Below are 27,054 nucleotides of genomic sequence, written 5' to 3' on the forward strand. Positions count from 1 at the left end.
TACTCACACATATTAACGAAAGCAAAAACAATATTCAATGAAGAAAGCATGATTAATAAGCAATGAAAATTAAAATATGGAATAAGAATGAATACCAATTGCTTGAATAAAGAAAAGTACCAATCGTTGATGAATAAAGATTAAAACTTGAGAATCGAATGTAATCTAGAACTAGAGAGAATATTAGGGTTCTAAAAGTGTTTAAAAGCTGCTAAGATAATAACTAAGTATCTTTAGTCGGGGTTTACAAAGGGTATTTATATCCCTTAATTAAGATTTCCCGAAAAATGATGAAAACGCGCCTCGCGAAGCTTTGCCCGGGCAGCCAAGGCAATGCCGCCCGGTCGGGCGCGAGAAACATCGCCCAAACGCTTCTTCACGTAGCCTTTCTTGTGAAGTTTCTTGTCTGCCCGGGCTGTCAGGGCAATGTTGCCCGGTCCGGGCGGACAAAAGCTACACTCTTCATACTTCCTCTTTTGTGACTTCTCTTCTTTCCTTCTTCGCCCTGGCTGCCATGGCAATGTTGCCCTCCAGGGCGGACACGGGGAAAATTCTCTAACATCTTCATAAGCTTTCATGGCTATCCAAAAAAGTCCAAATCATCCGGAAATCTTCATATACCTACAAAATCAACTAAATAGACCAAACCACACTAGAGAAGAGGATATTAGCGAGAAGTAGCTCCGTAGAGCTCAAAAACCATACGAAAATAGCTATAAAATGAGGGTAAAATATGGTATAGAACGTGTACATCAAGTAGTCTCCAACGTATTGCTTTGTGTAAAGGTGTTGCACCTTCAGAACCTTGAATATTGAATAGATTTTGTGCTTTTAATCTGTAGAAAGTCTTCATACCCTCACTCAAAAGCAAAAGTCAGAGTTTGTTTGTTGATGAAGATGATGAGATTGAGAAACATTAGCAACTTAGTATCAAACAATAATAAGTCTAATACCTGACCAATATAACCTATTATCAAACAAAACAAGTCTAATACCTGATCAACTTCAAACAAAATAAGTCTAAAATCTGACCAATATAACCAATTTCAAACAAAATAAATTTAATACATGACACTAGCTAATACAATAATATTCGTATATATGACACTAATATTTTAATATCCGACAATAATATTCTAATACTATACATGACAATTATTTTCTTATGCATGACACTAATATTTTAATATATGACAATAATATTCTAATACATGACACTAATATTCTTATACCTGACAATAATATTCTTATATATGACACTAATATTTTAATATCTGACAATAATATTCTAATACATGACACTAATATTCCTAACACCTAACCATACTAATCTATTACCAAAAAAATATTCCTAACACCTGACCATACTAGCTAATTTATTACCAAACAAAATAAACCTAATACCTGACTATAATAACCTAATATCTGACATTAATAATCTAGTATCTAATATCTTATATATATATATATATATATATATATATAACCTAATTTCTAACAATTATAATTTAGTTTCTGATATTTATAATATAATACATGACATACAATTATAATCTAAAATCTGACAATTAAGACCTAATATCTGACAATTATAATCTAATACTTGATAAGTATAATCTATTACCTGACCATTGTTATCTAATTTCTAACAGTTATAACCTAATATCTGATATTTATAATCTAATATCTGACTATTATTATCTAATTTCTGACAAAATTTCCCAGCAATAGCAACAATCTCGGAGATTCAATCAGCTTCAATATGGCGCCTTTTTCCCTAATTAATTTGACATCAATTTCAACGCTCATCTCTGATTTTAAAGCCGAAAACCTCGGTTACCGCCTCACAAACTCTCGATCAATCATAGAATTTTGCTTTCTCTTACCACCATTAACAACTGAATCAGAGCTCAAACTCAAAGCTAATATCCTCGATTCCGAATTTCTCACTGTCTTTCCATTCGATTCGACAATGTAAAGGCAGAAACATTAAAATTCCCAGATTGAATAACACCATTGAACCTTGGTGACCGTCTTACAGGCGAAGAAGGTGGAGGTTTAAGAAACAGGAGCTTAGTATTCTAGGGTGATAAACTTTGAGAGGTTGAGGAATGTAATGTGGGTCATTGTGGAGTACTGATCCAAGAACAGGGTATGATCTAGAATTATAATGCAATATGCATGAGAGCTAATTGGTGGTAATCAAGAGGAGAGAAAAAGAGTCTGGGATATCTTCTTCTAAGAGGAGGTTCATGCATTTTCTGTTTGTATGACCAGACTCACATGAGTCCGTTCAACACAATACTTTACCAAGTTTTAATAAGGTCTATTGAGTTTAAATAGCTTCATATGAAGTAAAAGTTAAGATAAGTTTTGATTATTGAAATTTAGGGGAATATATAGATAGAATACACCCTAAAGGACCCTATCCTTTAAAAATATTATATATACTCATGCCTTCTTTTTTTAATCTCAAACTATACATACAAATAAAAAGGTTCAACTTATTAAAAGGTATAAAAAAAATAGAACTAAAATGTGAAAATTATCAAAGGGTATAAACAAAATAAAAATAAATCAAAAAAGTAAATGAGAAAAAAAAAACACACACACACAAAATGCAGGGGAAGCCGAGAGAGAGGGATAGCTCGGATGATTAAAGTTTTCCTCCTAATTTCAGGTCATTGGGATTGATTCTCATCACCTATCCTAGTGCTAGTAGCCCTCAAAACACCAACAAAAAAAAAAATGCAGGAGAAGCTAGGAAGATATTCGAACATTTAACCTGAATTGCGTTCAATGAATTGGTTTAGTATGACTTATCAACTTATGCAGCTTGTTCTATTCATAATTTCATATTTTGAGACCCCAAATTATGTGAAGCCTATGTTGATGGCCTATTAGCAAAGCCCAACGATAGCCGACCTGATTATAACAATAATGTTAGATACTTTACAAACAAAGACGTGTGCAGCGTGTCTCTTCACGCTTGTTTCTTATGGTTTCCTTCGTTATTTTATTAGACCATCTCCAATTCTCCATTAGTGAGACTTAACTTTGAATATTAAAATACAAAATGAGTTGTTTTTTTTTTTTTTACCTTTTATGGTGATACTCAATCCACTTCTCAATGAGCAACTCATTAAAGTCTAATTTCTCAATGGTGAGACTCTCTAAAATATACTAGTGTCACTTCGGCCCAACAAATCCATATTAGGTTTACGATTTTATAGTGAAAACATATATTATTAAATAAAATTATTAAATAAAGATATAAATATTGAGAAGTATAATTAAGATTTATTACCTCTGGTTCTTGTTACTTGCAACAATTTCCTAAAATGGATAGTTCACATTACTTGTAACAATTTTTTTCTTTCCTTCTTTAGTAAGTTTTTGAGTGGAAATTGACCAAAATACTTTTTTTTTTTTAAAAAAAAAAAAAACCTTATTAATCTACAAATCTGATTTCATTAGATTAAACCTCAATCTTAATTAACTTTAGGGGTGAAAGAAATATGGAATAAAATCAAAAACCAATCCAAATCGAGCCGAAATATTTCTGTTTGGATTTGATTCGGTTTATAAGAAATTCGGTTCGGTTTTTTTCGGTTTTTGGTTTGGATCGGTTCGAAAAAATTAAAATCGAAATATTTCACTTTGGATTCGGTTTGGGGCTTCCAAAAAGCGAAAACCGAAGTTTTAAGCCTAAAGAATCCCAGCCCATTTCCCCAATACCCTTACATATATATATATATATATATATATATATATATAGCAAAACCTTAATTACTTCCCATCTTTTCCCAATTTCCCTTTCACTCTTCTGACTTCTGCTTCCTCAACAAAACCCTAATCCTTCCTAATCACCTTTCTTACTCCAGCCACCACCTTCCTAACCATCGTCCGGTTAACGTATATCATGACCACCTTCCTCAGTTTGTTTTTGTGCTCAGTTCCGGTGTTCGTAGCTTCGTACTCCCTTAGATCCGGTGTTCGTACTACCTCATATCCACGGCGCGCCACCACCTCCGTCAATCCGCAAACACCTCTGATCCCTCACCACCTCCGTCAAGGTGTGCACGATTGCGTGAACACCTCCCTCACTACCTCCGTCAAGGGTTGGGCGACAATCTCCCTCACCACCTCCATCTCGGTGTGCGCAAACACCTCCCTCACCATGTAATACTCCATATTTTTAAGTCGTTTAATAATTATTAAATGTGGATTTTTTCGAAATATTTTATTTATATGATTTTACAAAGATGATTTTACTTTTACGATTTGTAAAGATTTTAATTATACGAGTCAAGTCAAAAGTTGTCGTATCCTAATCAAATTTTTAACCATTAATAATTTTTACCCAATTCAGACGACAAAGTACAAAATTTGCTATTTATATACGAGTTCAATTCATATGTGCAGTACACTAGTACTACACAAAAACAGTACATCAATTTACCTAGCATTCTACTTCAATAATAATAATAATAATAATAATAATAATAATAATAATAATAATAATAATAATAATAATAATAATGTGTTTTGATGTCGGCAAAGGTGGGAGTTAATTACCCACTTACCTCCTTCATTGAATGCCATGGTTGAAGACCTTGAAGCAGTAACAACAATTCCCTATAAATAGCCATGGAACATGAGCTATTTCATCAAATCTCCTACTTCTCTTCTTACTTTCATTCTCTTTTCTCCTTCCTCCTCCATACTCACCTCATTTTAGCTTTCATTTGTGGTGTTGGGCTCCTCACGAGCACCCCCCTCGCTGCCACCAAACTGCCGCCATTGACCACCGCCGTGCCGCCACCTCCTTCCTTGTTGTTGTTGACCGTACAAGCTATTGCCATACTTCTTGAACTTCTATCATACACTACTATGTCTTACAACTAATTACATGCTATCTGCTAGGCTATTACTACTCACGTATTACTACTGCTTATTTTGTCACTACAATAATTAGTAATGGTTATCAACATTAACTAATTTACTACTACTATTTACTACTACTACATACTATGTATTACTACCATACTACGTACTTCTTACTATTATTATTGTTGTTGTTGTTGTTGTTATTATTATTATTATTATTATTATAAGTATGTTTAACGAAATATAAAAGATTAGTTTTATAAAAACAAATGTTAAATTTATAAAAAAAGGTTAAAGTAATTAATTGTTCATGCACAACTAGTCAAAGTCGATAGTCTAAAGTCCTTGTGTCTATGGGTTGAAAAGTATTTGATAAGGATTATTGGTTTGTTATAGGAGAAATTTTGGGTTCGAAATTAGGAGCTCCGTATTCAAAGATCAAGGTACGTACACGTGGCTAGATCTTTATAATGTGACTTTTATATGAAACGTGATTTACATGTTAAGTGATTTCGAGCCATGTTTAAATGATTGTGAAATATATTTCGATGAAACATGTTTTAATTGTTTGATCTCAAATGTTTAACTATATTATATGGTTGATTATAAACTTGTATTGATATTCAACATGTTTAAAAAGGGAGTTTTATTGTTTAAATTATCCCGATTATGGGATATTGGAAAGTTTATCTATCAGGATTTATTCCTTGGATCTTTAGATTTTTAACTCCCACTACGCGGAGTAAGTTGAAGACTATGGACTTTGTATGACCTAGTCTTTCCCCTTGATAGCACTATGTAAAGTAGTTACTAGCTTGGGGGGTGTGCACACTTTGATGGGAAAATGATTTATGAAAATATGGACTGATCCATCCTATTCGGAATTATCTTTGGAAAGTAGGTTATTTCGAAAATTTGTTCTTTTGACAAGTTTTTATACATGAATTTCTATTTTGGTTTGGATAAATTATGATTTATTAAAGTTAAATCTCATCAAAAGCATGTTTAATTATATAAATTGATTTTACATGTCTAGCATTTGTATGTACTTAGCATTTTGGCTAATACGTATTTGTTTTGTTTTGGCTTGGCCGTACTTATCATTTTGATGAGTAGTTACGTGATGGCGACCAGACGACGTGAGTTATATGCTGCATTGGGAACGATGGACGGTGATCACCTAGTTTAACTTAGTAAACATAGTATTAGTAGTGTAGTTACCTATTTGACATAATGGTGCATTTGATTCTTCATTTGGTTCGAGAGATTAAGTTGTGTGGTCCAGTCTTTATGAGGTGGTGCTATCCTTTTGAAAGACACATGGGTACATTGCAAGATAAAGTCAGAAATCCAGCCCATCCGGAAGGTAGTATGGTACAAGGAATAGTGGCTGAGGAGATTGGTAATTTCGTGGCAGAGTATGTTGCCGTTGCCGAACCTATTGGGCTTCCCACTTCCCGACATGAAGGGAGACTTGATGGTCATGGCACAATCGGGTCGAAACGGATCTCACCTACTCGAGATCAGTTCTTGCAAGCTCACCTATTTGTGCTTCATCATGTTGTTGAGGTTCACCCTTATTTAGAAGAGCATATGGATAGTTTGCGTGTCGAATTTCCATCTAAAGGGGAAAGGGCACTAATGCAGTTGCATAATAAGATGTTTGTGAAGTGGTTCCATGATCGTGTGATGCATCAATTGGAATTGGATGAGGGTGTCTCTAGTACAATAAAATGGCTAGCTTATGGTCCAAAGGAAGATGTTCATTCATTTGAGGGATATGACATAAATGGATACACATTCTGGACTGAGCGTCGGGATCAGAAATCCTCATCGACTCAAAACAGTGGTGTCACTCTTGTGGCTTCATCAACAGAATTTGCAAGTGCAAAGGATACATCACCAGTTGAGGCACTATTATCCTACTATGGACGAATTCAGGAAATATGGGAACTAGATTACCGTGAGTTCAAGGTAGGTCTATTCAAGTGTAAATGGGTCGATAATAACAGGCGCAACGTCAGACATGACGACTTCACTCTTGTAGACCTTGGCCACTTGCGGGATAGTTTGGAACCATTCATCCTTGCATCTCAAGCTAAGCAAGTGTTCTATGTAACTGACCCAGCCGATCCTAACTGGTCCATTGTCCTTGCTGGCAAAAGAAGAATTTTAGGGGTTGGAGATGTTGAAGACGAGGAAGAATATGATGCATTTGATGATTCACCCCCTTTCACTGCTCCTAGACTTGATGTAGACAATGACACTACTTATATTCGATCAGACCACAACGAGGGAATACTCGAATGAGGTACTTTTATTGATGCATGATTATAAAAATCTCTAGCTTGATTAGATGTGAACTATAAATTCATGAAAATAAAGATGTTGGAAAAATTAGAATCTCATTTATGTCATTTTGAGCTTATATCGCTCCTAAAACCTTGTTTTTGCATGAAATCAATGACTTATAAGCATTTTCAACTTATAAACATGTTATGTATACCAAATATATATTGTTAGAAGGATTAGATGTAAAGGTGGAATGAAAAGAAAGAAGTTGGGAAAGTTAGAACATGTTATATATAACAAATATCTTTCGCTCTTAGCGGCTTGTTTTTGCATGAAATATTTGACTTTTAAGCATTTTCAACTTATATACATGTAATATACACTAAATATGAATTGTAAAGAGGATAACATGTGAATTTGTTGTGAAAACAAAGAAGTTGGGTAAGTGTTTGATATTTTGGTGAAGCACCTTTGATTACTTTTAGTTATGACTAACAATTTGCTTTGCTTGTGATCGTAGGTGTGTACACATCATGGGTAGTGATGAGAACCTTCATTTGGATGAGGATGTGGATGATGAAGACCGTAGAAGTTCTCACTCTGATGACCCGGAGTATGATGTTAATAAGGAGACAGATTTAGGTGAAGAGGAAGACCAAGCTCATGACGAGTTGCAACGTAGGATTGTGGAGTATGAGATATCAGCTGAATGTGCCCCCCCTATTAATGATAATGTTGTTTCTGAGTTTGTATGTGATTCACAAGGACAAAGTCACATGCAAAGTCAAGTGAAAACCACCGGTGGTGGAGGGCGGGTAAAGGAACCGGTGAAGAGAAAAGCTAGGGGTGCAACAAAAGCTTTTAAGAAACCCGGGGTACCCATGGTTCTTGAGTATGACGAGTTCGGTCAACCTGCTGGCCAATGGCGCAACAAGTATTCCCAACACGTTGGCATACTAACTCGTAAAATACCCATTACACTTGATTGGGCCGAGGTACCACCCGGGTTGCTTCAAACGGCTTGGGACGATACAATGGTAAGTGTTTTGAATTTGCTTTTTTATTTTGGCTTACAAATCATGTAGTACATGAAAGAGGCAAAACCCGCAATTCCCCTCGGCTTGGGCCTGCCAGGGCTGCTGCAGCTGCCTGGGCAGTTGCCTGGGCCTGCTGCAGCTGCCTGGGCAGTTGCCTGAGCCTGCTGCAACTGCCTGGGCCTGCCAGGGCTGCTGCTGCTGCCTGGCTGCTGCCAGGGCTGCTGCAGCTGCCTCGGCAGTTAACTGAGCCTGCTGCAGCTGCCTGGGCAGTTGCCTGGGCCTGCTGCAGCTGCCTGGGCAGTTTCCTGGGCCTGCTGCAGCTGCCTGGGCAGTTGCCTGGGCCTGCTGCAGCTGCCTAGGCAGTTGCCTGGGCCTGCTGCAGCTGCCTGGGCCTGCCAGGGCTGCTGCTGCTGCCTGGGCTGCTGCAGCTGCCTGGGCAGGTGCCTGGCCTGGGCCTGCTGCAGCTACTTGGGCAGTTACCTGGGCATGCTGCAGCTGCCTGGGCCTGCCAGGCCTACTGCTGCTGCTGCCTGGGCAGTTGCCTGGGCTGCGGCAGTTGCCTGGGCCTGCTGGGCCTGCTTCTCCTTTTGTTTTTGCTTTTTTTTTTTTTATAAAAAACTATTAACGTTGACAGTTGTCATTCTTACAGAGTGTGTTTAACATTCCTGATGAGCCAGCCAAGAGAAAATCATTTGAATCTTTTGTACAAGAGAGATTCAAAAATTTCAAAAGTTACTTGAGAACTAGATGGATCCATAAGAAAAAAAGGAAAAGACCGAAGAAAAATAAACAAGCTACTGAAGGAGAGGAGAAACCCGATATCAAACCGTGGGAGCTATATCCACAAATACTTCCGGATGACTGGAACAAGTTTGTGGCGAAATCAGTTACCGCGGCTGCACTTGTATGTTTTGTTTATATATATATCTGTTTGAGTAGTTTTTTGATGTGATTTTGGTTTACTACAAATATGGATGCTAACATTTCTTGATATGTCGTAGGAAAAAAGTGAAAAAGCTAGAACCAATGCTCAGAAGAAATTGTATAGCCATCATATGGGTTGTAAGACATTTGCGGAATCTAGACCAAAGTGGATCAAAGAGGTACTATACCCCATAGACAAATTTTCAAAATCTGATAAACCGCTTTCTTCCACGGTCTCCACTTTGGTATGTCGTGCAATTGACTGGTGGTGTGCTATGCATGGGATTGACAAGAACACAGGCAAGTATGTCATGCATCCGGATACAAAAGCAGTAGCAGATGCACTTGTAAGCAACCTAAGCTACTTTTGCCATTATTACACCCTTATTATTAAATATTTTCATATAAACTACTTCTTACTTGGAATTTGTAACTTCTTGTTTTGTTACAGCTTGATCATACATCGGAAGTAATTGATGGCAAGCTGACTCCAAGCATCGAGAATGATCCTTTTACCTTGGCTTTGGGAAAACCATACCACCCTGGGCGAGTTATTGGTTCAGGAGGGAAACAACTAGGGTGGGAAAAGGTGATGGGTTCAGAATACACTAGATCGGGAAGAAGTAGATCAAGTGTTAATTCACCATATCATTTGGATGACAAGGAAAAGGAATCACTTAAGGCGGAGATACGCGCGGAGATGCAAGAACAAATGCAAAGTCAATTCAATGCCATTTTGAAGCACATGAACTTGCCAAACTTGCCGTTACCCTCGATTACCCCGGTGGACTCATGTAGTACTCACCCAGACCACGTCGTGGACGATCTAGTTGTTGAGAGCGAGGTAATTTCATTACAATCAAAATTTAAAATATGAACTTAATTGGTCTCTTTAAGAACTTGGTGTAACTATTACCATTGCAGATTCATAGTCCTCCGCATGCAGAGTTAATGAAGATTGCAAATCCAACACCAGAACCTTTCCCTGATCTTAAGGTAAACTTCAGTAGCTAATCATATGTGCTTCTATTAAACTTTCGTCGGTTAGTTCATAACTAATGTCCTTATCAACTGTGTAGGAAGAGACGCCTTGTGAGCTTCTTCAACCCGGGGAAAACAAGGATGGAGAGTTGCCTTTGGTGGGGTATGGTAGCGCACAACCGTTTGACAAGGTCCATTTCAAGTCTAATACTAGTACCCACTATATCTCGGTCGGGATCAATTCTATAGTAGTCGGGTTTGAGGACTTACCACTACCGGTGCCTAGAGAGGAATATGATTTCATTAACCTGATTGATGCGAAAGGTAGCTTTGTGCAATGGCCACGTGATCGGGTGAGGTTGTTAGGAGTGGTAAGTATACACTACTTGTTTTTAATTAAATCATGTCTACATAAACAATAACTTCTAATATGACCATGTGTTTTTATGTTACTAGGTTACAAAGGAAAATCAGCCCGCTAAAAGGAAGAAGGTGGAGAAGCCAAAATCCAAGGATGTCCAACCTCCAAAGATCATGGAACAAGGACAAGGGTCAAAGGGTGAACACTTGTCGAATAAGAGTTCGAGAGCTCATTCGACTCCACTCGTAGAAGCCGATGTCCTTAAGTCGTTCTCAAAAGCTTGTTATTTTCTTCACAACCGTGTTAGTGAATTACCCATGGACAAACAAATTCAAGTGTTTTTACCTAAGGCATTGTTCCACTATGATGAGGATGCGATCGCATTTATTTCAAGAGTCGATGTGAAGGAATTTCTCACCGGTTCAGAGCTTAACATTTCCATTATTCAAGCGTTCATGAGGTAATGCAATGCTACCATTCCTAATGATATTGTTTTCTTGATATTTCTGAATGAAAAAAATGCAAATACTAATAATTTTCCCACATTACTCTTATGAAGGTCACTACAGGTGCTCATTCTTAGTAAACCCAATTCTCAGGCTGCAGTTGGGTGGTTATGCCCCGAGCAGACCTCCGAAACCAGATGCTTACATAACTCCTAAGACTAGGACATATTGACATGTTATGAGAAAGAATTAATTCATTTTATAAGAAATGTAGAAAATGGGCAAAGTGGAAGTCATATAGGCCTTATTTGGGGCATCCATGTATAAAATGTGTCCTAAAACTTAGTAAAATGTTTTTTTGATGTAACTTCAAGTCTTAGACACCAAATCCTAGGTAATATTGACATGTTATGATAAAGAATTAGTGCATTTGATAAAAAATGTAGAAAATGGACAAAGTATAAGTCATATGGTCCTTTTTTGGGGCATCTTGTATAAATTGCGTCCTAAAACTTAGTAAAATGTTCTTTTGATGTGATTTCAAGCCTTAGACACCTAAGACTAGGTAATATTGACTTGTTTTGATAGAGAATTAGTGCATTTGACTAGAATAGTAGAAAATGGGCAAAGTAGAAGTACAATAGGCCTTATTTGGGGCATCCTTGGATAAAATAGGCCCTAAAACTTAGTAAAATGTTTTTTTGATGTGATTTCAAGTCTTAGACACCAAATCCTAGGTAATATTGACATGTTATGATAAAGAATTAGTGCATTTGATAAAAAATGTAGAAAATGGACAAAGTATAAGTCATATGGTCCTTTTTTGGGGCATCTTGTATAAATTGCATCCTAAAACTTAGTAAAATGTTCTTTTGATGTGATTTCAAGCCTTAGACACCTAAGACTAGGTAATATTGACTTGTTTTGATAGAGAATTAGTGCATTTGACTAGAATAGTAGAAAATGGGCAAAGTAGAAGTACAATAGGCCTTATTTGGGGCATCCTTGGATAAAATAGGCCCTAAAACTTAGTAAAATGTTTTTTTGATTAGACACCTAAGATTAGGGAATATTGACTTGTTTTGATAGAGAATTAGTGCATATGATATGAAATGTAGAAAATGGGAAAAGTACAAGTCATATAGGACTTATAATGGGGCATCAATGGGTAAAATGCGTAATGCTCTTTTGATGTGATTTGTAAATGGCATAATGCTCTTTTGATGTGATTTGTAAATGGCATCAATTAGTCCTAGCTAGCTAATTATTTTAATTTTTTTTATAATAGTCAAGTGTTATATATATAATGTTTGTTTTTTTTTTCCTAAAGGTTTGCGCGATTCAAAGGGAAGGCCCGTTAACAAGCAAAGAAATCGATGAAATTCGCGACATGTGGGCTTATTTCGTGACATTTGATGGCATCTATTAGTATTGTCGTAGTGGGTGCACACACACCAACTTAATTAGTGAGCTTGAGTTTATTAGTTATTAGTATGATGAACATTATTTTAGTAGTTAGTATATGTTTTTTTTATATTAACATTCATTATGATTAGTACGTAGCTATTGATGGTGTTATATATCTTTACACATTTTGTTGTACTTACATATTATTGTTAATTCAATATTACAATGATGTTACTTTTGATATGATATATATATATATGTAATTTTTATTTCATGTTATATATTATATTGTATTATTATTATTAATAATATTAATATTAATAATAATAATAATATTATTATTATTAATAATATTAATATTATTGTGACAGGTCCCTATTATAATTAAGACATGACTATTTATATTAAAACAGGTCAATAATTATATTATATATTTACAAATTAATAATAATTTAGGAAAAAATTAAAAAAAAAAAGAGAATGGCAAGCGGTTTAGGTAAAGAACCGCTTCCCATTTGAAGAAAATGGCAAGCGGTTTGGCGCCAAAACCGCTTGCCATTACAATTGACATAAGAATATGTCATGTGTAATGGCAAGCGGTTTTGGCGCCAAACCGCTTGCCATTCTCATCAAAAGGCAAGCGGTTCTGAACCGCTTGCCATTTAAATGGTCATTGGCAAGCCCCCCATTAGGGAGCGGTTCAAAACCGCTTGCCATTGGGGGGTTTGAACCGCTTCCCAATTAGTTTTTTCTACTAGTGTCACTTCCTTCTTCAACAAGTGGAGGGAAACTTCCGCTAATATGATTGAAGTCCCTACTGAGAAGGAGTCTGTGAGGTTGTTTATCAAGAATTTACAAGAGAAGTATTCGAAGCATTTGAGATATCAACACAACTTGAACACTTTCAAGGCAGTCTACGACATAGGCATAGAGATTGAAGATGACCTTGCAAAACAAAAAGCTACTAACAATAGTAACCACAGTGGCTGGAAAGGAAAGAAGAACGACAATCCTTCTTCTTGTGAAAACACCCACTCTAGTAACAATGTTAGTACCTTTGACCTCAATGAAGTCTTAGCCATGAATAACCAAGAATCTAAGAAAGAATTAAGGAAAGAATTCACCCCTATTGGGATTAGCTATGATGTTGCCTTCGATCGACTCCATACTAAGGGGCTCATTACTCCCATTGGACCTATTCAAGATCCCGCACCTGAAAACAGATTGCCTAGTTGGAATCCAGATGCACATTGCAAGTACCATCAAGGTAGGGGTCATACTACTGAGAGCTGTTGGAAGCTAAAGGAGGCCATCCAATATTTGATCGACAATAACAAGCTTCCTACACCTCCAGTCGGCAAGAAGACCGAGTGATGATAAAGTACAAGACAAGAGGCGAGCTTCAACGACAAGATTTCGTGACCTCTTTTTTCTATTTCTTTTTTATTCTTTTCCCCAATAAGCCTAGCATAGGCACCTTTCATTTTCCCCTAGTTTTTACTTTGTAGGACTTTCATTTAATTTTTCCTTTTAATAAAATGAGCATTTTGATTTCTTGCATATGATCATTGCATTGACAAAAAAAAAAAAAAAAAAAAAATTCCGAATTAAGCACAAGGTATACCAATGATTTGAGGCACCTCTTGTAGCCATATCTTATCATTTTCACCTTTTATACTTCAAATATACCTTTCATTTTTCAACCCATATCTACCTAACCTTGGGATGGGATGGTGTGAAACTTATGCAAGTTCTAAATACAAAAAGCTTGAGTGATCTCAAAAAGAATAAAATATAAAAATAATAAAAGTGTACAAAAGGGCAAGTGTTCCAATGTCTATGATATGAAAATATCTTTGATAAGAACACGTCTCAGATTGCGTTTCTTATCGAGTGCTCGGTACCGTGCCTGAGAAACATGAATGCCAAGTGAGTGATAGACCGCATGATCGGGATTGCCCACACTTATCAAAATAAAAATGCAAAAGCAAAAAAAAAATAGAAAAAGCAAAAAAAATAAGCAAAAGAGAGAGCTAAAAAAAGAAAGAGAGCTCAAAAATGAGAAAACTCAAGCATAAAAATATAAAGATTCAAAAGCAAGGTTGCACACCTTGGGGGCTTATCTAGGGTCTTGAGCCTTTATCCCCTTCTTTCTTTAACCTTTAGCCTAACCACGTTACAACCCTTAAAAAGTCCTTTTTGAGGTATACATACACTTGTGCGAGGTTCGGCTAGAGCTACGTTTGGCCTGATTCCTGACGGATACGTAGACAACCTCACATTGGGGTGCGGCCATAATAAAAATGCATTCATTTTCACATTCACACACCCACACCATGATCCTATCAAGGGATCTCCAATGCTCATCCCTATTTACTTAGAGCTAAACTTGGGGGCTTGATCCTTACATCATTAGCATACTTAGCCTAAGAGTCACCATCTCTTGACTCTTTTTAATATATTTTCCACGCCGTTAGCTTTTGCAGCCTAAATTTAGTGTCACTTTCACACACGTCACAGATACATGACCAAATAGACTTCCCATTAGGAACCTTTTGTCATGAAGTCTTAACATAACGTTGAAGCATGCTTTGTCATATCACATCACTCATCACTCATAATCATTATTGTATCAGGAAGTATGAAGTGCTTAGCCTCCGTGCCTAAGTTACCTAAATACTTTCATAATCGAGTCAACTAAGATAGTTTAGGATAAATTACTCCTTGCACTTTGAGAGATAGTATCGAATGCATATACTTGATTAAGCTCATTCAACATGCACCTTCAAACACTTCGATTCTTTTTTGCGTCTTTCTTTTTCGGGAGAAAGTCGGTACCCTCCACAAAAATGACGGAAATTTTTTGCTTTTTTGCATTTTTGAGTCGGACACATTGAGTCACGTCGTGTCATATCACCTCGAGTGGAGTCTAACACATGTGTCAAACTCTTTGAGTCGAGTCATGTCAATGAGTCAAGCAACACTAAGCCTTAGGTCAACCCTAAGATAATAAAAGATTAGCAAAGTCCTATAGTCTGAAATATAGATGCAGGTACATTCCAGCGAGCAACAATATTTCCGGATTTTTTCGGAAAATCACGAATATAGATATATGAGATTCTTCCAAGATGAGAGGAGTTTGAGCAAAAATTATATGGATCAGTAAATCATAGATGAAAAGCTTTAATTTGCAAAAGATTTGAGCAAATTTGGTTGTAAGGAAACGACCGAATTGAAAGTTCGGAGCGAAACCGGGCAATGAACAGCAGCAACAGAATTGAAAAAGAAATATGTCGCCAAACGACAAGGTTGTCGCCTGGCGACAGAGCGATATTGCGGCGGCAAGAACTTTTGGCTTGCGCTGGTGTGGCGACAAGTCACGTGGCTTTATGATGTGGTCATATGGACCTAATACAGAAATTTCGGGTTCCTTGGTACGCCAGTTAGCCCCTCTAAGCAATTTGATATGATTAAGTAGTCGGCTCGATTACAATCGTAAGGAGCGATTGACCTGACAAAAGATCGTCTCACTTAGCTTAAAGCGCCTAAGCATTGGCTCATCGCAAGCACCGAAGTAACGGTTCACAACGATTTCCTAGGATGGAAGAAGATTTGAAGATTCAAGAAGACAAAGCCTTCAACAGGGGACTTTAAGATTAAAAATAGTCTATTACTTGGATTTGAGAAGGACGGTTTGAGATGAAGCGACCTTCAATAGCTTTCACTATGATTGGGGAGGTTATTATTAGATTTGAGAAGAACGATTCAAGATGAAGCGGTCTTTGATAGCTTTCGCTAAGATTGAGGGAGTTATTACTTGAATTCAGAAGATGGCACGAGATGAGCGATCTTCGACAACATTCGCTAAGATTGTGGAAGTTGTCACCAAGATTTGAGAAGATAGCACGAGATGAGCAATCTTCGACAACATTCGCTAAGATTGTGGAGGTTGTCATCCAGATTTGAGAAGATAGCACGAGATGGGCGATCTTTGACAACATTCGCTATGATTGGGAAGGTTGTCACCATAATTCAAGAAAAAGCTCGAGATGTAGCAGTAATGATAGACAGTGTTCCCTAGGATGTGGAGAGTTGTCACAAATCCTGAAGATGACAAGATATGGTCACCTTCGACGGTCCCTCAAGATAAAGAAGAGATTGTCAATAGCGGCGACGCACTGCCGTGGTGACGTACTGCCACAACCCTGAAGATGACGATGTACGGTTATTTTCGACGATGTTCCCAAGATACTGTGGAAGATTGTCACCAAGAAATGTTGAAGATGACGACGCAATGTTACCTTCAAAGATGGCGTTCTCTAGCTTGTAGAAGGTCGTCAAAACAAAATGCAACGAAGCGGTTACCTCTAGAGACGTGTGCTCGACGGTGCAAGATACGCGTTTCTTAACTCTTTTATCTGTGTTTAACTAATGATTAGTTTTTAGGTATCGGCATTACAAGAATGATTTGGAATCGCAGAACGTTCTGAATCATTCTCCGTCCCTATCGCTACTTTGACTTTTGTTTTCGAAACCTTCGTTTCTCCAAACTCAGTCAAAGTGGGGGCTTCTGTAGACACCCATTTGTGTCTCCCCAAAACCAAACCCAGTGATGAATGCCTTTCACGTCGAATCGTAATCGAATGAGGTGAAAGTGTGGAAAAGTCAAGTGTTGCGGTTTAGTTTTATTTAAAATTCTCTTCTCTCTGTTTTAGAATATAACTCTATTTATTAAAAATAACCAAACCATTTTAGTTTGATCCATAATTAAGGTCCAATAATAGTGTAGTTGGATGGGGCTCGAAGAGATCTTTCCAACGATATATTATAGGCCCAATTCCGATGAATATTGAGGAAGTTATGGCCAAAATACTAAACTGGGCTCAGTTAATTATTTACATACGGCCCAATGATCTAGAGGAGGGCCCAATGTTAATTATTATTCCTAAAATTATTAAGATTAATTATAACTTTCTAGAAGTTTCTAGAAGGTTCCTTTTAATTCTAATATTATTAGATTTAATAATTATTATTTTAAGACGGATTTTATTTGGAATAAAATGTTATTGTTTTATTATTATTATTATTATTATTATTATTATTATTATTATTATTATTATTATTATTATTATTATTATTATTATTATTATTATTATTATTATATTTAAAAATACGTTTTTATCTTCTGTACGGATTCCATAGATCAAGTTGATTAAAGATCGGATTCCGCATGGAAAAGCGCGTCCAAGTCAGACTGTCGCCAAACGACAAGTCTGTTGCGTCGCGACAGACACTGTCGCCTCGCGACAACGTGAATTTCTGGCGACAGCGTGTAGTTTTATTTCTTATCAAATTCCATAATTTTCCGGATTATTTTCCTTATAAATAGGGTCCCAAAACTCCGTTTTGATTCATTCACAATCACCCAATTCTCTCTATTCTCTCTTGAGCAATATATGCTTTCTTTCTCTCTCTTTTTCTAAACCAACCTTTTGCAAACACAATACCGCATACACAAGATCTTGAAACACCTAGCCAAGTTCGAAGTTGCCTTCGCCCTAGACGTGTAAGGTTGATAATTTCTGAGGCTTTGGTCCGAAATTTAGTTTAAACTTTATTTAACTTTATTCTAATTTAATTCTTTAATTTTATTATTTTCATTGAAGTTTACTAACTTGTGTTTTTGTTATTAGAAAGAGGTACGAGGCTTCAAAGTAAGTAGATTAGCTTACTCCCTATTTGATTCGCAATGTAGAAAGCATGCTTAGATTTGTTTAATTCCTAGTATCATGTTAGGATGTTATTTATTGCTTTCTAGTATCATGTTTAGGGTGCCTTTTATTCTTTCTAATAGCATGTTAGTACCATGTTAGGTTTAAGCTTTGATCTTTAATGCTTAGTGACATGCTAGGATTTGTTATTAATCTTGTTAGTATCATGCCTGGGATCATGCTATTATTATTAAGCTTTATTATACCTTATCATGATTATGATTATTATTATTATTATGTTGCTTGATATTATATTTTGTTATTCCTTGATCACGCCTTTTATGCTTGTTAAAGCGAATTTGTACTTGAAATCACGCTTAATAAGATAATTAATAATTTGGTTTAGGCTAATATGATTTTAATTCAAGTGATCGCCAATAATAGTATTATTTGTGCATTAATATTCAACCAACATAGATAAACAGGTTCAGGGTTAACCTAATGATTGCATGTTAGTCGAAAAGCGCACATGAATACGAGCAGAACAAAGTAGAGGCCTATTTTATAGGGTGGGTCCTTTCTTTTGTAGATTGGATTCGTACCCTCATCCCCGAACCCTGTTTGGTTCAAGACCTTATGGAGTTGACGATCTCCTGGATCGTTTTGGGTTTACAAGTTCCTAAAACTTGTTGGCGACTCTTTTGCTCTAGCTTTCTTCCCTTTGGAACGCCACCATACTTTAGTGTATGATCACAGTGGGGTTCAAGCTTGGGGTTATAGTGCTTGAAATATTCCCTACATGGGGTTAATAGTTTATTGAAAAGTAATGAATGTAAGAGGAAAGATATTATAAAAAAAGTAGTAGTGGGTTTGGGTGGGGACCATGAGAGGAGAGAGATATAATATTTTAATGTATTGTTTTGCCATAAAAGGAAATGTATCGCTTAAAAAAACACGGCCGGAAATGGAAAATGTATCACTTAAAGAAACACGGAGGGAGTAGATTTAATTTGGACTTGGTGACCCTTATTCGAACTTATTTTTCCTAAACTGAACTTATATGATAAGTTAAAATAAAGTGAACATAACAAGCCTCGCTTAGGACAACCCTCGCTCATTCTAATAGCTTTACTCCCTCTATCTTGTAATAATGGCAATGGTAGCTGAACCTTGTACACAATTTTAGAAAATTTATAAGGTAGGGTTCAAGTGGTAAATTTTATAATATAAAGTATAGTTAGTAGAGGAAATATATATTTAATTTGTAGGGACGAGTGAGAAATAATCAAAAATTAGTAGTAGGGTTAGTGAGAAAGAGAAATAAATAAAATAGTAGTAGATCCTTACCAAATTAGGATAGTATATTGGTATCGCAATTATAATTACAGTGCGTCTTGTATGTGGCCGGCCACACCATATGGCCACTTGTACAAAAATAAAGTAACCTTTATAACATTGATCCGGTAACCCTTATAATACTGACCAAGTAACCCATATAACACTGACACTACAAGAAAACAGCTTAATAGCGACGGACTGCTTCCGACGGACCCATTATTCCGTCGGAAAAAACGAAATTTCAAACGGATTTTTTTTCCGTCGGATATTTCCGACGAATTCAATAATTCCGTCGGAAATTTCCGACGGAAAATAAATCCGTCGGAATATATGGACTTTTCCGACGAAAATTCCGTCGGAAAGTACAATTTCCGACGGACTAAAAATCCGTCGGAACTTTCCGACGGAAAATTCCGTCGGAATCTAATTAAAAAAAAAAGGAAAAAGTTTTTTAAAAACCCTAATACCCTACACCTTTCTTCCGCCTCCACTTTTCTTTTTCCCCCTTCTCCTTCTCTTTCCACTTCTCCTTCCCTCTCCTCTTCTCTTTCCTCTATGTTCTCTGCCTCTCCCCCCTCTTCTCACTTCTCCTCTTCGTCTTCTCCCCCCTCTTCTCTCTCCTCTTCGTCTTCTCCTTCCCCCTTCTCTCTCCTCTTCTTTCCCCTCTTTACCTCCCACGGACAACACCAACAACAACACCAACAACAACACCAACATAGACCCCGAAAATCAACTAAAATTTACTCCTTTTTCGCCTTTTATCTCTCCTCATGATGAAAACAAAGGTTTTCAGGTCAAATTCGACCATGAAAACTCTAGATCTAGATTTTTCATGGTCGAATTTGGCCTTGCAAACCCAATTTCAAGGTTTTGTGAGGTCGAATTAAGGTATGTGTATTTTTTTTGATTTTTTTGTTGTTGGTGGCTGTTGGAGTTCGAATATAAGGGGTTGGGTTGGGATTTTTTTTTCCTTTAATTTTTGGGTTGTGATGGTGGTTTTTTGGGTTTCGATGGCGACAGTGGTGGATTTAGGTGGGTGGTAGGGTGGTTGGCTGTGGTTTTTTGGGTTTCGACGGCGGCAGTGGTGGATTAAGGTGGGTGTTAGGTTATGGTTGTAGATCTGGGTTCATTGGGGTTGTAGATTTGTATTTGGGTGGGTTAGGGTTAGGTGGGTAGGGGTTCTAGTGGAGGTTTGGTGGTTGTATATGGTTGGGTTGGTGGTTGCTGGTGCTGTCCTTGGTTGGGCTGGTGTGGGCTGGTTAGGGGGCTCGTGTTGGTTGGTGGTATGGGGTGGTTACGGAAGCGGTGGGGGCTGGTGGTGGTATGGGGTGGTGCGGCTTTTTTTTTTGTTTTTTTAAAAGGATTTTCCGACGGAATTTCTGTCTGTAATTTCCAGCGGAATCATTTTTCGTCGGAAATTTCCGACGGACTTTCCCAGACCCAGAAAACCTCTTCCGACGCTAAAATCCGTCGGAATTTCCGTCGGAAAAGTGTTTCCGACGGAAATTCCGTCGGAAAAGGCCGATTTTCCGACGACCACTATTCCGACGACACTTTCCGACGGAAACACGATTTCCGACGGAAAACAGGGTGTTTCCGACGGAATTTTTCCGTCGTAATTAAGCTGTTTTCTTGTAGTGTGATACACTGATGAAGTAACCCCTGTAAAACTGAACCAGTAACCCGTATAACACTAACGAAATAATCCTCATGATGGATGCCACACTATGTGGCCAGCCAAATATAAGACTTTGTGTTATAACTAATGAAATAAATGTATGTATTAGTAAAAAGAAAGTGTTGCGATTATTACTAACAAAAATACCGGAGTAACAAATAGAGGAAGTCAATTGACTTTTTGCTTGCTTGTTATTCTTGTTCCCCACGGCTCAAAACGAAAAACATTTTCCATGAAACTTCGTCCAACTAATTGACATTTAATAATTTCCTCAATCAAACAACACTAGGTATATATACACACTTATTAATTTCAGGCTTTCTTACATCACAAAACAAAATGGATCACAATTCAACACTACTCTACTTTGCAATCTTTGTAGTCTCATATATATTAACTAAAACTTTTTTACACAAATTCAAAAACTACCCACCAAGCCCTTTCCCTACATTACCCATCTTAGGCCATCTCCACCTTCTCAAAGACCAAAACTCCATTCACCGAACCTTATCAAACCTCTCTCAGAAACTCGGTCCAGTGATCACCCTTCAGTTTGGCTCTCGCCGTGGCGTCCTCGTCTCCTCCCCCTCCGCAGCCGAGGACTGCCTACACCACAATGACATCAGCTTCGCCAACAGACCCCGCCTCGTGGCAGGCAAGATCCTAGGATATGACTACACCACCATATTGTGGGCCCCATACGGCCCAATATGGCGTAACCACCGGAAGATCGCTGCAACTGAGATTTTGTCGACTCATCGCCTTCAATTACTGGCTAACATACGAGCCGATGAAGTGAGATCGCTCGTAAAGAGGCTAAGTCAAAAGGGTGGTGATGAAGTGGTGGTGGAGATTAAAGAGGCGCTCTTCGAGCTTACGAATAATGTGATGATGAGGATGATTGCCGGGAAGAGGATCTACGGCGAGGCGGCGGAGTCTACGGAAGCAAAGAGGTTTCGAGAAGTTGTTAAGGAGTTGATGGAAATAGGTGCACCATCAAGTGTAGTGGATTTCTTCCCATTTTTGAAGTATTTGGGAGTCCATGTTAGTAAGGAGAAAAAGTATAAGGCTATTTTCATAAAATTTGACAAGTTTTTCCAAGATTTGGTGGATGAAAAACGACGTAAAATACATGAACAAGGAGTGAGTGATTGTGGTGGGATAAACAAGACTTTGATTGAGGTTCTGATTGAGCTACAAAACTCAGATCCTTCATTTTTCAATGATGACATTATTAAGGGTCTTGTTCAGGTAAATTGCTACTTCTTAATCTTTTATTATCTTTATATTATATGTGTACTGTATATTTATTATCTCAATTTTCTAAAATTCGGTTGTTTGGTGAACAAGTGGTATCCTTATTATATTACTCTTACCTTTTTAAGATTTTGTTGATATTTGATCTATATTTTTTTTTTTTTCTTTTTTTTTTGAGGAAAATATTTGATCTATATTTAAGGCCAACCTTAAATGTATAATACAACTAGTAGTATAAAAATATGGAAATTATTGATTGATGCAAAGGATGCGTTGGGTTGTGCGTGTAAAATGAAAACAAACTTATACCATATTAATTTAAGTGAATTTAATCTTAAACTGACATGGTTTAAGATCTTAATTTGTAACATATAGTTTGAAATTGATATGTTTTCAATTCTAAAGTTGTATGAAGGCCATCTCCATTTGTGCGCCATTTATAATGTTAATTCTATATGCCTCTCTCTTACGCATGGAGTTACATAATTATGCAACTTGATAGATGGGCAAACTTAACTATTTAATTATAAGTACGAATTAAATTGCAATTGGGCTGCTGAATTTATTAATAGTTTGGGTGATCTGCACTTTGAATAGTGGGGAATTGTTAATTTTTGGCTTATGCTCTCTACTATGCAACGAAGGACTTTCTCTTTTTTTTTTTTTTTTTTTTTTTTTTTTTGGGTGGGGGGGCGCTCGCTCATATGTCCAGGTCTTCTAAATTGCAATACATAGGCCATAGTAGAACTTGATTCCGATCCCTTGACAGGATAGAAGGGAGGAAACTCTGCTCTATTTGATAAACGATCATAAACTATGGGGTTGGTAATAGTCTCATATGTAATTTATTTTATACGAAAAATCTTATGGTCATTATTACCGTGTCAATGGGGCATGACACCACCTTACAAACATATGTTTTTGTTTACAAAGTTTCATAACCACACTGCCCCACAACACCACCTTTAAAAGGGTAATGAACGAGTATGAAAATTTGTGAAGAAATTGAGGTGTATGGAAGACAAATAACATTACCACATGCATTGATATTCTTGGTTTGTTGCAGTTGATGGATTTGTAATTTCTCAGATGTTCTTCATATACCCCTAATAAAATCCTAGTATTAATTTAAAATGTGATAGATCATATTGTTGCATTAGATGGATTTGTAATTTCCCGGTTGTTCTTCAAGATATAATCCATAATCCTAATACCCCAATTTCAATTTCAAATGGGATTCATTTTAGATAGTGAGAAATTAACCAAAGTTGGAGTAATCTTAATTTTTTATAGAAAGAAAGTCAAATATAATGGCAATGCAAACAATTGAGGTAATAGTATTGCGGTTGGTTAGGGATATTAGATGGCCCAAATAAGGTTACTCAATAGTGTAAAACTCAAAATAATTCAATTACTTTGAAACAGATGAGTAAAATAAAAGAAACAATACAGTAACGAAATTGATCCTTTTTTTTTTCTTCTAGTTGCCTAGATCATTTTAATATTCCCTAGATTAGGTGGTCTTTAATTTTTTAGGAAATGTGTTGTATTGAAAACTGAACATAATTTGTATTTCTCATCCACAGGATTTGTTGCTAGCGGGAACTGAAACATCAGCTAGTGCAATGGAATGGGCGTTATCATTGCTACTAAACAATCCAGAAGTTCTACGCAATGCACAACTTGAGATAGATCACCATATTGGAACTGATCATCGCTTAATCGAGGAATCCGACTTAGCTCATCTTCCATACCTCCATTGCATCATTAATGAGACACTTCGAATGTACCCTGCTGCCCCAATACTACCACCACGTGAATCCTCATCCGATTGTGTCGTGGGAGGTTATCATGTTCCACGAGGCACTCTCCTTACCTTGAACATATGGGCTATACAAAATGATCCAAATATTTGGAATGATCCAAGAAAATTCAAGCCTGAAAGGTTTGAGAATGTTAAAGGCGAAAGGATCAAATACGAATATATACCTTTCGGATCAGGAAGAAGGGCTTGTCCAGGGGAGAATTTGGCAATGCGGATAATCGGATTAACATTAGGGACGTTAATACAATGTTTTGAATGGGAAAGAATTGGTGAACAAGAGCTTGATATGCAAGAAACTGTTGGAGTCTCTATGTGGAAATCTAACCCTTTAAAAGCTAAGTGCAAGACTCGTTTGAATATATGATTAAGTTTTTATAAGTTTTTTATTTGAAATAAGCATAAATTCTATCAGCATGTATGTTTTGTTTTTTGTTCAAATTTTTCCTATATGACGGAGTAAGTTTTTTATTCTTTGTACTATGACCTATGTATGTATGTTTGATTGAATGTAGATTTGTTTAAAATTGTGTTTAAAACATGAATTTTAATTCAATTTTTATGTGTACAAGAAACCTAAATTGAAAAATATTTAAGGAAAATATTACGTACATGAATTTGGTAAAAGTAAAGGTGTCTAATCAGGTTTGCAAGTCAGGTTCAGGTCGCATCATGCTAGGTTTCAGGTCAAATTCAAGTCGGATCATGTTGGTTTTTTTCTAATTTATAAGTCGGGTTTAGGTCGGGTTGCGTCAAGTTCGATTCGGATTATGACAGACTTTATATCTTTTCGATTGCAGTTCGATTCAAGTCAATTTTGGGTCAGGTAATGTTTTGGGTTCGGTTGGTGTCAAGTCGGATTAGAGACAAATTTATAAGCATGTAAATTTCAGTCAAACAAACTTCAAGTCGGGTCATTCTTAGATTAAGGACAAATTTTAGTTAGTTTGATTCATCCTTAGAATCGGGTATAATATAATATAGAAGTAAATAAAGCAAATAAAAAAGTATTATATTCTACGCACTATTTCTACATGTAATATATTTGATAACATTTTCAAATTAATTTTTAATTTAAAATTAAAATCTATGTAAATTTTGCGTCAAAACAATACCAATGCAAGTCAATGTAAGTTGGTTTAACGAGTTTAAAAAAGTCAGATCATGGGTCACTAAACTGATCACTATGATTCATGTAACTATATAAGTAGTGTTTATGTAACTTATGTTAGGTGTTTATTATTGTAAATTTTATCAAGTTGAGTGTTATTTTAGGTTTAGATCATTGTCGGTTCAAGATAAATCGGTTGTCGATCAATATCCATTCGAGTCGGCAAGTTGTGAATAATCGATTTCGGGTTCTAAACAAGTCGATTACTAATTAGGTTCGGATCATAATCAAGTCCAAATGAATTAGTTTTCGTTAATATCAAGTTACATGTTCGAGTTTTAGTCATAAAGCATTAGGTCTCTTCGGTTATCAGTTAATTTCAACGTGTTAACCACTAACTTATTACCATATTACATGATATTCAATAAAAATTAAATATTAATAAAGATTTTTATTATGGAAATAATGCAGTAACTCGGAGCATCATTCCGGTCTAACACTAGTTATTTTGAAATGGAGGATGTAATAAAAACTTATTTTGTACTTTATTTTAACTAAATTTGATGTAGTTTCCCACGAATTATATTGGGCTCAAGATGAGTCAACACATGATAATTTCGGCCCAACTTGGCGAAAGGCTTTCTGGAACAGCGATTAAGCACAACAACGCAACAAGATAAGGCAAAATCACTAGAGGTGGAAAACCTTACTACCAGTCTTCCACACTCAACAGCAAAGAGGAAAAAAACTCACAGAAAAAGGAAGCAAAAAACATTGAAACAATGTCAGTGTCAGCCATATTTGGTGCTAGAATCGCAGCAATCCCATCCAACGGCGTTGTTGGTGTTAATGGTGGAAATGCAGTGAAATTGCAACCGTCAAACGGCGGCGTAATGATAATAGAATGTTCATCAAGGCCACAGAAGAAGGGAACTGCTCACCACATGAAGACTCGACCTAAGAAGACTGCTGCTTGGGAATTACGACGTCGTCCTGCTGTTTATCCTCCTCTCCCTCCTCTCCCTGCTGAGTGGACCATTGTTTCTTCTGCTTCTGAGGAAGTCGATTCTTCATCTTCTACTGCTACTACGTCTACTCAGACTCAGTAATTATTTCTCTTTATGTTTATTTGCGTTTTGAGTTTTTTTTTTTTTTTAGTATGCCTATCAACTGTTTGATGAAATGTTTGTGTAAACTCTGTTATTTTTATGTTTTTTGCAAAGAGATTTTGTAATTTGAATTTCATTTGGTAATCACGGCAATTCGAAGCTTTAATTAGTGTTGTATTATCAGTAAATTACGTGAGATTTAGTACTTTAGCAAATGGCTGAAACTTCAGTTTGAATTTGGTTCAAGCTTCAAGTACTTTCAACCCGAAATTAAATTTTGTTTTTGGATTTTGAGTCTATAATCTAATCTAAAATTCCACCAAATTCAAATTAATATATTTTTTTTTGAACAGAAACAATTAAATCGGAATTAGTTATACTTCTATGGATTAAATCAGGATAACTAGAGTTATACAGTTTGATGGGTCAACCGTTTTGGGTTTTGGTTTGGCCATGTATAGACCTGGTTTGGCCCATGTATGAGACACTAATCACACTATTGCTAAGTGTTGCTCTATGTTTTCGTCTGTTTGATTTAACTTATTTTATCCAATATAAAAAATAAAAAATAATAAAAAAAAAATCATATATATGTAATAGGAAACACAGAGTATAAATTATATATTTACACAATTCAAAGAAGTTCAAATAAAATAAGTGTATTATTCAAAATATTAAATGATCATATCG

General features: G+C 36.4%; 2 protein-coding genes across 2 annotated transcripts; both read left to right on the forward strand.

The window, feature by feature from the left end:
* Positions 1-21,404: 21,404 nt before the first annotated feature.
* On the forward strand, positions 21,405-24,544 carry LOC145615431 (cytochrome P450 81Q32-like). The gene is made up of 2 exons (XM_081670505.1): positions 21,405-22,316; positions 23,909-24,544. The coding sequence occupies exons 1-2, from the start codon at positions 21,405-21,407 to the stop codon at positions 24,509-24,511; spliced, it is 1,515 nt and encodes a 504-aa protein (XP_081526631.1). The 3' UTR covers positions 24,512-24,544.
* A 1,387-nt stretch (positions 24,545-25,931) lies between these two features.
* LOC145614564 (large ribosomal subunit protein cL38-like) lies at positions 25,932-26,544 on the forward strand. The gene has a single exon (XM_081669621.1). The coding sequence runs from the start codon at positions 26,038-26,040 to the stop codon at positions 26,362-26,364; it is 327 nt and encodes a 108-aa protein (XP_081525747.1). The 5' UTR covers positions 25,932-26,037; the 3' UTR covers positions 26,365-26,544.
* The last annotated feature ends 510 nt before the right edge of the window (positions 26,545-27,054 follow it).

Source organism: Chenopodium album, chromosome 25 (assembly GCF_948465745.1).
Source record: "Chenopodium album chromosome 25, dcCheAlbu1.1, whole genome shotgun sequence".
NCBI classification, from domain to species: Eukaryota; Viridiplantae; Streptophyta; class Magnoliopsida; order Caryophyllales; family Amaranthaceae; genus Chenopodium; species Chenopodium album.